The sequence below is a fragment of the Aspergillus costaricaensis genome, assembly GCF_003184835.1.
Source record: "Aspergillus costaricaensis CBS 115574 unplaced genomic scaffold BO79scaffold_1, whole genome shotgun sequence".
NCBI lineage: Eukaryota > Fungi > Ascomycota > Eurotiomycetes > Eurotiales > Aspergillaceae > Aspergillus > Aspergillus costaricensis.
In genome coordinates this window covers 409353-420894 of record NW_020291801.1, presented here as the reverse complement: position 1 = coordinate 420894, position 11542 = coordinate 409353, and the positions used below count along the sequence as shown (strand labels likewise).

Sequence of the window (11542 nt, the reverse complement as noted above, 5' to 3'; positions counted from 1 at the left end):
GCGAAATGCAGTCAAAGTCACTTACTCTATCTTACTATATCCCAAGTTGTGATAAATAATAGGTTCAATATTTGCAACTATGTCCATTACGTATGTTCTAGTATCTAATCAATGTGTACAGCCCCGCATGATTGCTTGCTTCCAGTAGTCGTCCGGCTTCGTCATGGTAGGTAAGTATTCTTTACAAGTGTGCTGCAAATCGCTATGACGGCTCCTGGCCGTGATCATGTACCAGTAAACGCCCGAAATGAATCATCTTTCAATTGAGTCACCTCCAGAGAATCGCGGAAAGGTGACACGCATGTTACGCGCTGGTCCACTCCTATTGAAAGGCCGCCGCATCAGTCGGTGGTGCCAGACTGCCTTCGATTCGGCGCTTGGCGGCTTGCATCTCCTCCAAAGAGACATCCTCGGTCTTCTTCGGCATGTCGGGCTCATATTGAGCGACGCCAGGGCTGTGGCCCACAGACATGCCGACTCGAATCTGCAACGGACAGGGCATGTTAGCACCGACAACGTATGAGAATCAGAATGGAAGGTGGCTTACCAATGTTTCCAAAGGACCCTTCGAATTGTCCACCAGGTCACTGTCGAAGTTCACGGCACCCTCTTCAAACAGAAGCAGAAGAGTGCTTCCTCCAAACTTGAAGTATCCAAGCTCTTCAGCCCGGGAGACCTTCTCTCCCGCCTTCCGCGTAATGACCGTACTTCCCACCATCATGGCTCCCACGCAAACCACCATGACACGGCCGTGAGCCACAGAATCAATGGGTACCAAAACTCGCACATTTTCGCCATAAACGTCCAACGCAGAGCGAATCGCCATCGGGTTGACAGTGTAGTATTCACCTTCAATGGTCTTGGGTTCGCCCAAAACACCGTCCACGGGGATATGAAAGCGGTGGTAGTCCTGCGGCGCGAGACGGAAGATTCCCAACGCTCCATTCTTGAAGCGTTGCACATCCTCAGGATATGCGTCGCCCAGAAGTCGAGCAACGGAGAACTCTCTACCCTTGACCCAGATTCCGGTCGCTTCCTCCAAGCGGTCAAAAACGACCGCTCGGCAATCAGCAGGCGATACTACGATCCCGGGCTCCTCAGGGGCTGAGCAGGGCCGAGCACCGGGCTTGAGGGCACGGTAGAAGAATTCGTTGAAGTTCTTGAACTTCTCCACTGGGAGCAAGACCTCAGACATATCGAGTTGATGGAAATTGATAAAATCCCGGATTTGACTGGCCGATGCCGGGTCATCGTACTTCCTGCCCTGTTTGATACTGAGCGATTTCAAAATCTTGCGGACTGTGATAGAGGGTTAGTTATGTGCGATTCATGCTGGAAGCAGCAAGCGGATAGTCATACTTCTCTTCTTTTCCATTTCTCGACTCTTGAGGCCCTTATATAGAAGCCGGATTCCCAGCCGGACATAGACGCTCATACGCTCTTCATTGATCTGGCCAGTGATTCGATCCTGAACGAGGATGTTGGCCGAGTTGGCACCCAGCTTATACCCACCATAGGAGATCTTGGTGATCACCTTGGTGTACCACTTGCGCTGGGCCTGGCTCGATGTTACGAAACCACCCATGACGAGGTTGTCTACCTGTCTCCAGTCCCGGCTGGCACAGGTAGCAATGTGTGTGATAATGTCGGCATCTGAGCGTGAAGAGAGGCGCGGTTGATGACATAGAGGACATTCTCGGAGTTCGATGACGTGTTCCACACCTCGTTCATCTCCCAGGTCATCTGGAAGGAGGTCCTCCTCCGTGGAACTCGGCTGCTCATCACTCGACAATGTCGGTACTGAAGTAGTCTGAGGATTGGCATTGTGTGAGCGAGGTTCCATGGTGAGTTCATCACCACTTGATTGTTCATCACTCTCACGGCTAGCGGTCGACGGCGTGGGCGAGAGTTTCTTGGGAGGTGAGCCGGGATCTTTCTGCAGAGCCTGAAGTGTATCTTCCAGGCATATCACAGCCTGGTCGAATGTCAGATCCATAGTATCACTGGGCTCATTCTCCGAGCTGAACCGTTCGAAGAAGCTGTCGATCGTAGACTCCTTCAGGGTTGACCCAAGAGTGTCAAGCATCGTCGTGAGCTCAACTTTGTCGATCCGGCCGCTCTCATCGGCATCATATTGTCTAAGCATGAGTCTCCAGAACTGCTGTCGCAGTGCACGATAAGGCATGTATTTTGCCTTGACAAATAGTTCAGGGAAGTGTTTATCTTCCCATCTTTCTTTGTTTTTCAGGGCTAGCTGTATCCGATAGACCTGAAGGCCGTTCGACTCGAGCGGTCCGATGGGATCGCCTTCGAAACTGGCCGCTGTTGGGGTTGAAGGCTGGCTGCTCTCGGGAATTTCGGGGATACTTCGTGGAGGTAGCAATGTCGAAGATTGTTCCTGCAGTGTCTGACTTGATAAGGAAGTAGAAGAACCTCTGGGTGTTGTGCCAAACTTGGGTGACGTTGACAAGCTGTTGGCCGAAGGCGATCTGCTAATGGCAATTCTTATCTCTGAGGGCCGGCTGGAATGACCTTGCTCAGCCCCTGTGGGATCCAGAGTCGGGTCGACGAACTTGTATAGACCGGTTTCGGGGTCAGCCTCAGGAGCGGACTTTATAAGCGTCTGGACCGGGAACGAAGCGGAAGCGACAAAGTCATTTCCAGAGAACTTGTCTCTGTCCATGACGGTGAACCCGATAGTATAAGATTGTTCATGTTTCATAACCTGAAAGACCATCTTCTCGTTGTAAACTGGGTTGAGATTGTGACGCACGACCGGCGTTCGAAGCGTCTTTCTGCCGAGAGACGTGACCACGAATGGATCCATGTCAAAGGAAGTGCGCGTCACTGTTGCGGGTTAGCAAAGAAGTAGGAGCCATAGGAGGTGGCGCGTCTTACCATTCCGTTCCGGCGGAAGGTCTGTCACTTTGACAATTTCCATGAAAACGATACCCTGTACTCCGTTACCAGCACCCGAGAATTGATAGGCTCTAGCGGCAAGAGATTTGCGCTTCAATCGCTTGAGCCGTAGTCTGCGTCTTCTCTTCTCGACAACCTCAGGTTTCGTAGGGTCGTCTGTCTCATCCGAGGTTTCTTCTTCTCTGTCGACATCATCCAGCGTGATGGACGGGATCTGCGGAAAATCATCCTCCTCATCTCCAGAGGACACCATCGTTTTGAACTTGTGATAGGTGTCCGTTGGCGAAGCGTTCGGATTCGATGCGTCGAGGAGTGAAAATTTCAGAAGAATCTCCCCAGAGACCATACTGTCCTTCTTTTTAGTTGGTTTTCGCTTCGATTTGAGTGTATACCATTTTGGCTTGAGGGCATATGTCAGCTCAGCTCGATCCAAGCCACACGAAACGGGCGCCTACCTGCTGATGAACGTCACCGTTCTGAAAGATATCTTCCAGTGCTATGTCGAACTCGCCCAGGTAATCTTTGCCGAATCTATCATGGTCCCAACAAATGCACTCCAACAGCGGTACGCCAACCACTGGCATCTCGAATGTCACATTCCATTCTGGATTCAAGGTCTTGGGAATCGTGGGTGTTGATTGTCGTGCGTCTCCGAGCGTGACTACCAAGTACTGCAGAAGAGGAGGTTTTCGTCAGCCACAAAGGTCCAAGACGAGATGATTGATTTTGCCATTAATTGAAAAGGGGAGACTCACCGGATCGCTAGTCCCTCCTCGATCCTTAGCTGCAAGATTTCGTCCCTGAAGGTATATGCGACCTGGGTTAGCGGATCAATGGAACTGTGGTCAGAGCTTCCGTAGAGCTCCGCGCGCTCGTAGATGCGACATTCTCACTCACCCGAATGACGGAGACTTTCAGGATTAACGGCTTCTGCTCAGGCATTCGCATCGGACTTGTACTCCTGCTTTGACCGGGAGTCGGGTTATTGCTTTTCGTGCTCAGATGGCTGCTGAGACGTTGTGGCAATGGTAACCGCACCATGGTGACCGGCCGGAAGTGCGGGGGAAACAGGCTCGACGAAGGCGGAGGAGGACAGGACACGTCGCGTCAACACGGGAAACTGGACAGGGAAAGCGGTATTAGAGAAGAACTATCGCATCAATCAAGTGCCCTGGAGGGCTATTGGGAAATATAGTACATTGGAAAAGCGGCCAGAGCTCCCCGGCCACCGTGACGAAGAGGTGTCACGGTGTGGTTGCCTGTCAGGACGAACTGCCGGCTGATCTAAAGTACTACTAAGTGGTGCTCTCACTGTGTCTGGGTCCGCCCAGTGAAACCAGGAGACGGAGCCACGATCGGACAGTACGGGAATCAACAGGAGAACTTCACCCACCCTGCAATTGGCACCTTTTGGTTTCTAGAGATGCAAGGCCAGGAGCATTGCGCCCACAAAACCGGTGACAACGAAAATGGGGTGGAAAGAGAGGGAAAGCTTAATGCACGGACTTGGACGGGGTGAATACAGTAATAATACTCCGGAGTAGTAATAATAATAATACGACGACTGGGGAGGGAGGAACCACCCCAACAACAAAATCAACAACTAGGTCGGCAGTAATAATAATAGGAATAATGATAATAATAATAATAACAATAATAATAATAATAGTCAAAGCTAAGGGGTACTAAGAATAATCGACGATGGAGACGGAAACTGGGTCTGGGAAAAAGGAGAAGGAAAGCACAACAGCAACTGACTGACTGCAGCAGCACCTTCGTATTGTGAGTGGGGTTTTGGGGTGGATGTCGTACTGTTTAAGTCAGTCAGTCAAGTCCGTGAGTCCCTTTTTTTGAGTACTCGTCGATGGGCTTCTTCTTGTACTTGAACCTCGGAGTTCCCAAGACTCTAATTTATTCTGCTGTTTGGGAAGCTACAACAAGAGGAATGGCTGCAGCGAATCCCCAATTCCCAACAACGGGAGCAAGTGAGGAGTTGCGGAAGCCGCCGGTTACGCCCTGGATATTTAGAACTCCTCCTATTAAATCGGACCCTGGTAATTCGTCGAATGCTATAGGGCTAGAAGGTGCTGGAAGAAGTGGACAAGCTGGTACTTAGATAAGACGTTCAGGCCCACCGGGCGAGTGATCATGAGTCTTGTGAAGTTAAGGAAGGAAAGGAAAACTGGCAGCCTAGTACTAGTACTACTATTCCGTAGAGTGGATGGGGGTTGTGGCTATGGGGATGTGGCTATTTCCGAGCTCTTCCATCTGGACCACTCACCGATCATCTTGTCTTAACTCTTGTCTCGTATGCTCTCTACCATCTGGAGAGTTCATCCACTGGCTATGTACGGAACATCGGAATCCAAATCCAATTACTACTATTGCCGAGCACATTTCTTGCTGCCTGAACGTCATCTGAGAACCCCCTCATAGTTTCATCCAAGGCTCAGATCCAATGAGAGCGAATCCATCCAGTAGATCGACTGCCCCTCGATCCCGAAGCATCCAATGGATGTGTCTAACGTGAGATTCACTCGGGCAAAGACGACAACGGAGGGGCTATGGATCACTGCCTCGCTGTCCCTGCTTCAGCCCTGTAACCCCCCACCCCCGGAGTAAGTCAACATGTCAATGAATAACCGAAAAGGTCGAAGGGAAAGGGAGTATGAGTAGTCTATTAGAAACTGGGACTGTCGGAACTCGGAAGCAAAGCGCGATTAAAGATGGTTGCCTGGAGGCGGTGGAAATGAAGTCACTCTGGAAATTCTGGGTTGGATTTTGTCCAGAAACAAAGGCATTAGGCAGTTTCCCTCTCCACTTCCTCATGCTTGAACCATGGTTCGGCCCATCGGTCAAATGCTTTGCAGCTTTAGAGTCTTGACTGTCGATAATTAGCTACGTGTAGCAGGAGATCATAATTTGTGCTTAGGCGGACTTCACTATCGGTGAGGTTCTCACCGATAAAATATTTATTTAACCATGGATGCTTGTGGGAACGAAGCTCAAACTACGTACTTAAGTCACGAAGAACGATGAAAGTGACTGGTCAGTTGACGGAGCATTCAAGCTGGTTGCGCATCGTACGGAGTAAGGCTTTACAAGATACATGTCCATCACCTGGCTCAATCAGGATCAGATTCTCTATCTGTACTACCGCCAACAGTTCCCGTCAATCTGGGGTCTCCCGAAGCGACACGTTTTTGCACAGTCCCTTGCTGCGGAGTAAACTGCTACTTGCGGGTTAACGCCGACCTCGCAATCGATCCCAGAGAAATAGATCACCTCTATGGATTCAAGCTGGAATTTTCATCGACCATCCAGCACGGCTCAGCAGCTGTGTTGTGCAGTGGCGGGGTCATTGCTGTATAGATAAGGGCCGTTCTTCGCCATAGTATTTACAGTAAGTGCTACCACCACACAGTAGTACTAGTTAAGAGTACCTCTTCCACCCCAACCTGACACTTTCACATCATATCCTCTTTCCAAACCAACGTACAGACGAACCAACAGTTCATAGCTACCCAAGCTAGTGTCATAGAGAAGGGGAGGGCAGGAGCGACCGTCTCTCAGCTGAGTGGGTTCAAAGTACACTTGTCGAGCCATGACTTCAAGACTGATCAGCGAACAGGGACCTCTGACATGGTTAGTTGTTTGCCTTCGACCTAATTTGGGATGAACTGCAGCATACTCACTCCTGTGATAGGCCAAACGATTGCTACGTCTAAGGGTCTCTATCGAGGCCACGAACTCCTCAGATCTCTCGCGGCACCCAGCCACTGGAGTTTCAAGCCAACGCTCCTGGTCGGCTCTTCCAGCTATCTACACAATATTGGTACTCAACAACTGCAAAACTATTTGACGAGTCACTGGCCTGTCGAGCATAATGAAATCGCCTCTCCTCCACTCATGATACATCCATACCGCCTTCCAGCTGACTGAGGCTTTGATGCAGTTAAGCTGTGGGCGACCGAGTCGGGTCCACGACTAGGCTGGCCGCTAATGCAGCAGCGGTTCGGGATGCAAATCAACCTCAGCCGAACACCTGAGCACCACCTATCATATGGAGTACAGGTGGCTGGCAGCTTTTGCTGCAGTCGATCGATTGGCCAAGGCAGACCTTCAGCTCGCCAAAAATTGCAGTGCTTCCTTTGGGTTCCTCCACTGATGCTTATAAGACTCCTTTCCTCTGCCAACTCTCCGTGACCTACCTTTACATGGTCCATCGAGTACCCCGCCATCTTGCTGGAAGAATCACTTCATATCCATGTTTGGACAGTGATTCTGCAGCAAACTTATCCTTCGGGCACATTCCTGCAGATATTTACTGCCATAATTTGATTTGAAGACAACATGGGCTGGTTTCCGACGACCCTCGATTCCGAAGCACAGAGCTGGCGTTTTGATATCGTCTCCCTTCTGGCTATCATCGGAGGATCCTCTATTGAAAAGCATAAGCAGGCAATCACGGCGTCCCCATTTGCCGGGTTCCCACGTATCCTACCCGCCCCTGAATCACTGCTGGATACAGATCGGCCCAACCGACTCCCCTCTGTCAAGGAAGTCACCATCATTGGCGTCAAATCCGGTACGCGCTTCACCGAACTCAATTTTTTCGCCAATGTCATCCACAAGCTCGAGGAGCTGGAGGAGTATGAGTTTCGGTCCTACCAGATTACATATCGGGAACCGGAGAAGGACACCATCAAAAGCGTAGCAGAGGTGGATGATGTCGAGAATGGAGGAACGCAAAATGATGCCGAGCAAAAAAGCCAGCCGGACGACGACAAGAAAGAGGTCATCGTCCCGTTGAAGTCGCTCAGTGCGCTAAATCTAGTGACCTTGATTTCAATTCTAATGACCATCGGCCTCTTCATCTGGGCAGGTATGATCCACGACGGCGTGGCCCTCGTCGCCCTCGCCGCCATGTCATTGTCTACCAGCGCTGCCTGTCTATCTGCGCAATGGTATCCGAGGCTATCCACCCGTACGACCAAAACCAAAGTGATGAAGGGGGATATTGTCATGAAGACGCGTAATGGGGCTTTTATAGTGGTCGAGTGCCCCGAAGAGATAACGAGAGAGCTGTACGGGGGAGCAGAAAGCTGTCGCTACGTGTTTAAGACTCGAGGCCACCAAGCACTTTTGGCTTGCAGCACGGTCCTTCTCATGGCGGCAATTATTCTCTTCAGTAACTGCGGATGGACAATGCAGATTGCCGTCGGCGTCGCATACATCATCCTGAATATCCTATACTTTGCCCTGGCCTTGCTGATGGATCCGGGGGAAATGTGGGACCTGAGCCGATATGAGGTGGAGGGAGGCAAGCCGAAAAAGACGAAGAACTACACTAGAGCCTTGTGGGAGGCTATTCGGAAGACCAAGGAGGTCGAATGGGTGCGAAAAGGAGGCCTGGCCCCATCCACCGATGCATGGGATAAGTGGTTAAAGGAGGCCAAAAACAACTGCGGTGAAAATGCCGCGTCCTGGGATCCTGAAAGGGCAAGAGACCGTCTGATGTCGCAAGCGTCTTCCGAGGAGTCTGCTGCGTCAATGGAGATACAGCCACGTGCCCCGCCACAAATGTCAGCTAGCAAGTGATGCTGGCCATGGGGGTTGTATGAATCTGCAGTGCGTGCAGATCGATACGGATGACTTTTCCTGATTTTTACCGTGATGAATTATGAAGTGTTGGATATGAATGATTGACGTTATGACTAGATATGTCTGTTAGCGTTTGCGGATTCATCACTAGAGCTTTTCTGTCGATTACGAGATGCAGGTATACAGCATAGCGGCTAGACTGGGATATCTTCTACTACCTTGTTGCATTGGCGGGCTAGTTTCATGTTTGATATTTAACTAAGAACATACTACTACACTAATATCACGTTAGCGTTCATGTTAGTTATTAGGTGCAGTTGACTCATCTGAAAGCATATTAACTAGTTATTACTGGGAATGCCAAGGGGCATCTGTCTTCCACACATACATTTTTCGCAGCGCAATCACAAACCTACACACGCATACCATTTTACTACTTTTGTTAGACCATGTCATCACTCTCAATGTCACCGAACGGAACTGGAAGCGAGACCTACGGGTATACTACCATACCAAGCTTCCTAAATATACTAAACCATACTTAATTGACCAATTGAAGAAGGCTATATATCTCATACTGTAAGCACTCAAAAAGATATGGACCATACAGATATATTATGCAAGATACCCCAACAGCTACAATCTGATATTAGTCCCGTCGTCGATGATCGTCTCTTCCCCAGACCTCATCCGCACTAGCCTTCCCCTTCGTCTCCGGAACACGCCAATAGATAAACCCACCAAGGAGACACGCCATGCCCGTGAAGACCCAGTAGATCTTACCACGGCCGCCAAGGGCATCATTCAACATGGGGAAGAACTGCGCTACTACGAAAGTAGCGATCCAATTAGCAGCTAGGGCGCAGCTTTGCGTGGCGCCGACGGCTTCGGGGCCGACGAGCTCCGAGGCGAGGATGAATGGGACGGGGCCTAGACCGACGGCGAAGCAGGAGACGAAGAGGAGGACCGCGATAGCGGAGAGGACCTTTTGGTTAAAGTAGATGGCTAGGGCTAGGAGCATGGAATTGAATCCCATGCCGGTGATGCTGAGGAGGAGGCAGGATCGACGGCCGATTTTGTCGGGGAGAGGGGAGCAGGCGAGGGTGATGATGAGGTTGATGGCGGAGATGATGACGGTGAGGAGGGCGGCGGTGGTGGGGAGGATGGTTTGTAAGAGGGAGACGCTGTACATGATGATGCTGTTGATGCCGGTGAATTGTTGGGAGATCATGACGCCGACGACGGCGATGATGGCTGGTCGGTAGGTTGGGTTAGTGATGGCGTGGAAGATGGTGACGGGGGGTTGTTTGGGTGGCATGTTGCCGGATGGTGGCGTGAGGAGCGATTGCTCTTCGCCGGAGATGTCATCGGTTGGTCCTGCTGTTGAGGATGGCCATCCTTCGATTTCTTCTTCGATGTCTGCGTCCTTTCCGCGCAGCCGTTGCAGGACTTGTCTGGCTAGATTGCTCTTTTGGTGCTCGGCGAGCCAGGTGGGGCTTTCTGGGACTAGGGTGAGGCCGAGGAGCTGGAGGGCTCCGATGAAGCCGGCAATGGCGAGGATGAATCGCCATTTGCTGCCCTCGCTTAGGAAGTATCCGAGGGACTGGGTTAATAGGATGCCGACGTTGGTCATGACCTGCGTGAAAGCACCAAAGAAACCTCTGGCGCTGGGTGGAGCGATCTCGGAAATGTAGATGGGGCCAACGACAATCGCAGCTCCTGCTCCAATGCCGGACAGCAGCCGGCCTAGACTTAGAAGGGGAATGTTGGATGCGCATGTTTCAGCCACGGGGCCCAGGATGAAGAATAGCGTGGTTGCTCGCAGAGCAAAAAGGCGACCATGTTTGGTGGCAACTGGCCCTGCCAGCAGGGCTCCTAAGAGTCCACCAAGGGTGTAGATTGACGACACCAGGCCGAATTGCGAAGCGTTCATGGGGATACATTGTGGTAGAGAGAGTGCCTCGGTGGAGGAATGGATGCTCTTCCGCTCGCAGGTGATCACCGCCTGAGGGGCATTAAGTTCGGCCTGTCGGATAGTAAGTGTAAGTATGAGCCGGGGGGGGGGGGGGGGGGGGGGGGGGGGGGGGGGGGGGGGGGGGGGGGGGGGGGGGGGTTGAGGTTGTAGATGTGGAAAGGGTAAAACCTACCAGGTGATAACCGAATTGGAGTGGTCCTAATGTTGTGATAAACACGAGGTAGATCAAGTATGGCGTGACCCGAGATCGGATCGGTTCTGGAGAGACCATGATTGTGGTTTGAGACGTTCGTTGAGTACGGGGGGTCTCAATAATCCACAGAGCTTTCGGTCAGTAAATGGGGGACAGATCTGCTGTTACCCGGTCATTGCACCTGGATAAATGGAAGGGAATGGCAGTCAGTCGGAGAGGAGCAGCGTGTTGATGACGTTGCGGATGGGCGTCTATAATCGGGACAAGGAAACTCCGCGTTATCGGGGGGGAATCCAGGGGGAGGAGTCTTATCAACAGGAGGGAGTGCAGTGGATGGCTTGCAGATGGTGTATATAGGAAAAATATAGGATGGAAGACAGCAATTTATGATTGAGATAGGTCAATTGTAGAAATGTAAGCCAGACAGAGTTCAAACATCCTACAAAGTACAATTAGTTATTATTATCTATCGTGTCATTGTTGATAAATGGATTGATCAATTGATTGCTTGGGTGAGGAGGGGAGGGCTCAAAGTGATGAGTCAGCCACTTTCCCTCCGATGCAGCCTCACTCTTTCATTCATTCATTCACTCACTCACTCACTCTTTGGCGCCGGTTTTTGGCTTTTGGCTTTGCGGTGTTTCCCTCTTATTTGCCTTTTTGGCTTTAAGTCCTTCTTGTTTTTTCCCACTCCTCTCGGCGCGTGTTGGTCCGTCTCAACTCACTGACCATCCTTCCTCCTGCACGCTTGCTGTTGGACCTTTTGTTGCTTTCCCCATAGTGGTGGAGATCAGTGTCTCCGCGTATGGTTCCCGGACTCCATCGCAGCGTTGCAGTTTCCACGGATAGCC

At 51.1% G+C, this 11542-nt stretch overlaps 3 protein-coding genes across 3 annotated transcripts; 1 reads left to right on the top strand and 2 right to left on the bottom strand.

Annotated features, from left to right (window-relative positions):
* Positions 1-62: 62 nt before the first annotated feature.
* BO79DRAFT_233967 (putative phosphatidylserine decarboxylase Psd2) lies at positions 63-4374 on the bottom strand. Its single transcript, XM_025684322.1, has 7 exons — positions 3817-4374; positions 3675-3719; positions 3375-3590; positions 2899-3319; positions 1360-2847; positions 548-1299; positions 63-484 (listed from the first exon to the last, which is right to left on the bottom strand). The coding sequence occupies exons 1-7, from the start codon at positions 3958-3960 to the stop codon at positions 323-325; spliced, it is 3228 nt and encodes a 1075-aa protein (XP_025544981.1). The 5' UTR covers positions 3961-4374; the 3' UTR covers positions 63-322.
* Positions 4375-7131: 2757 nt separating this feature from the next.
* Positions 7132-8759, top strand: BO79DRAFT_206033 (uncharacterized protein). The gene has a single exon (XM_025681895.1). The coding sequence runs from the start codon at positions 7273-7275 to the stop codon at positions 8518-8520; it is 1248 nt and encodes a 415-aa protein (XP_025544980.1). The 5' UTR covers positions 7132-7272; the 3' UTR covers positions 8521-8759.
* A 364-nt stretch (positions 8760-9123) lies between these two features.
* On the bottom strand, positions 9124-10859 carry BO79DRAFT_162703 (putative MFS glucose transporter). The gene is made up of 2 exons (XM_025679084.1): positions 10671-10859; positions 9124-10549 (listed from the first exon to the last, which is right to left on the bottom strand). The coding sequence occupies exons 1-2, from the start codon at positions 10767-10769 to the stop codon at positions 9173-9175; spliced, it is 1476 nt and encodes a 491-aa protein (XP_025544979.1). The 5' UTR covers positions 10770-10859; the 3' UTR covers positions 9124-9172.
* Positions 10860-11542: the final 683 nt, after the last annotated feature.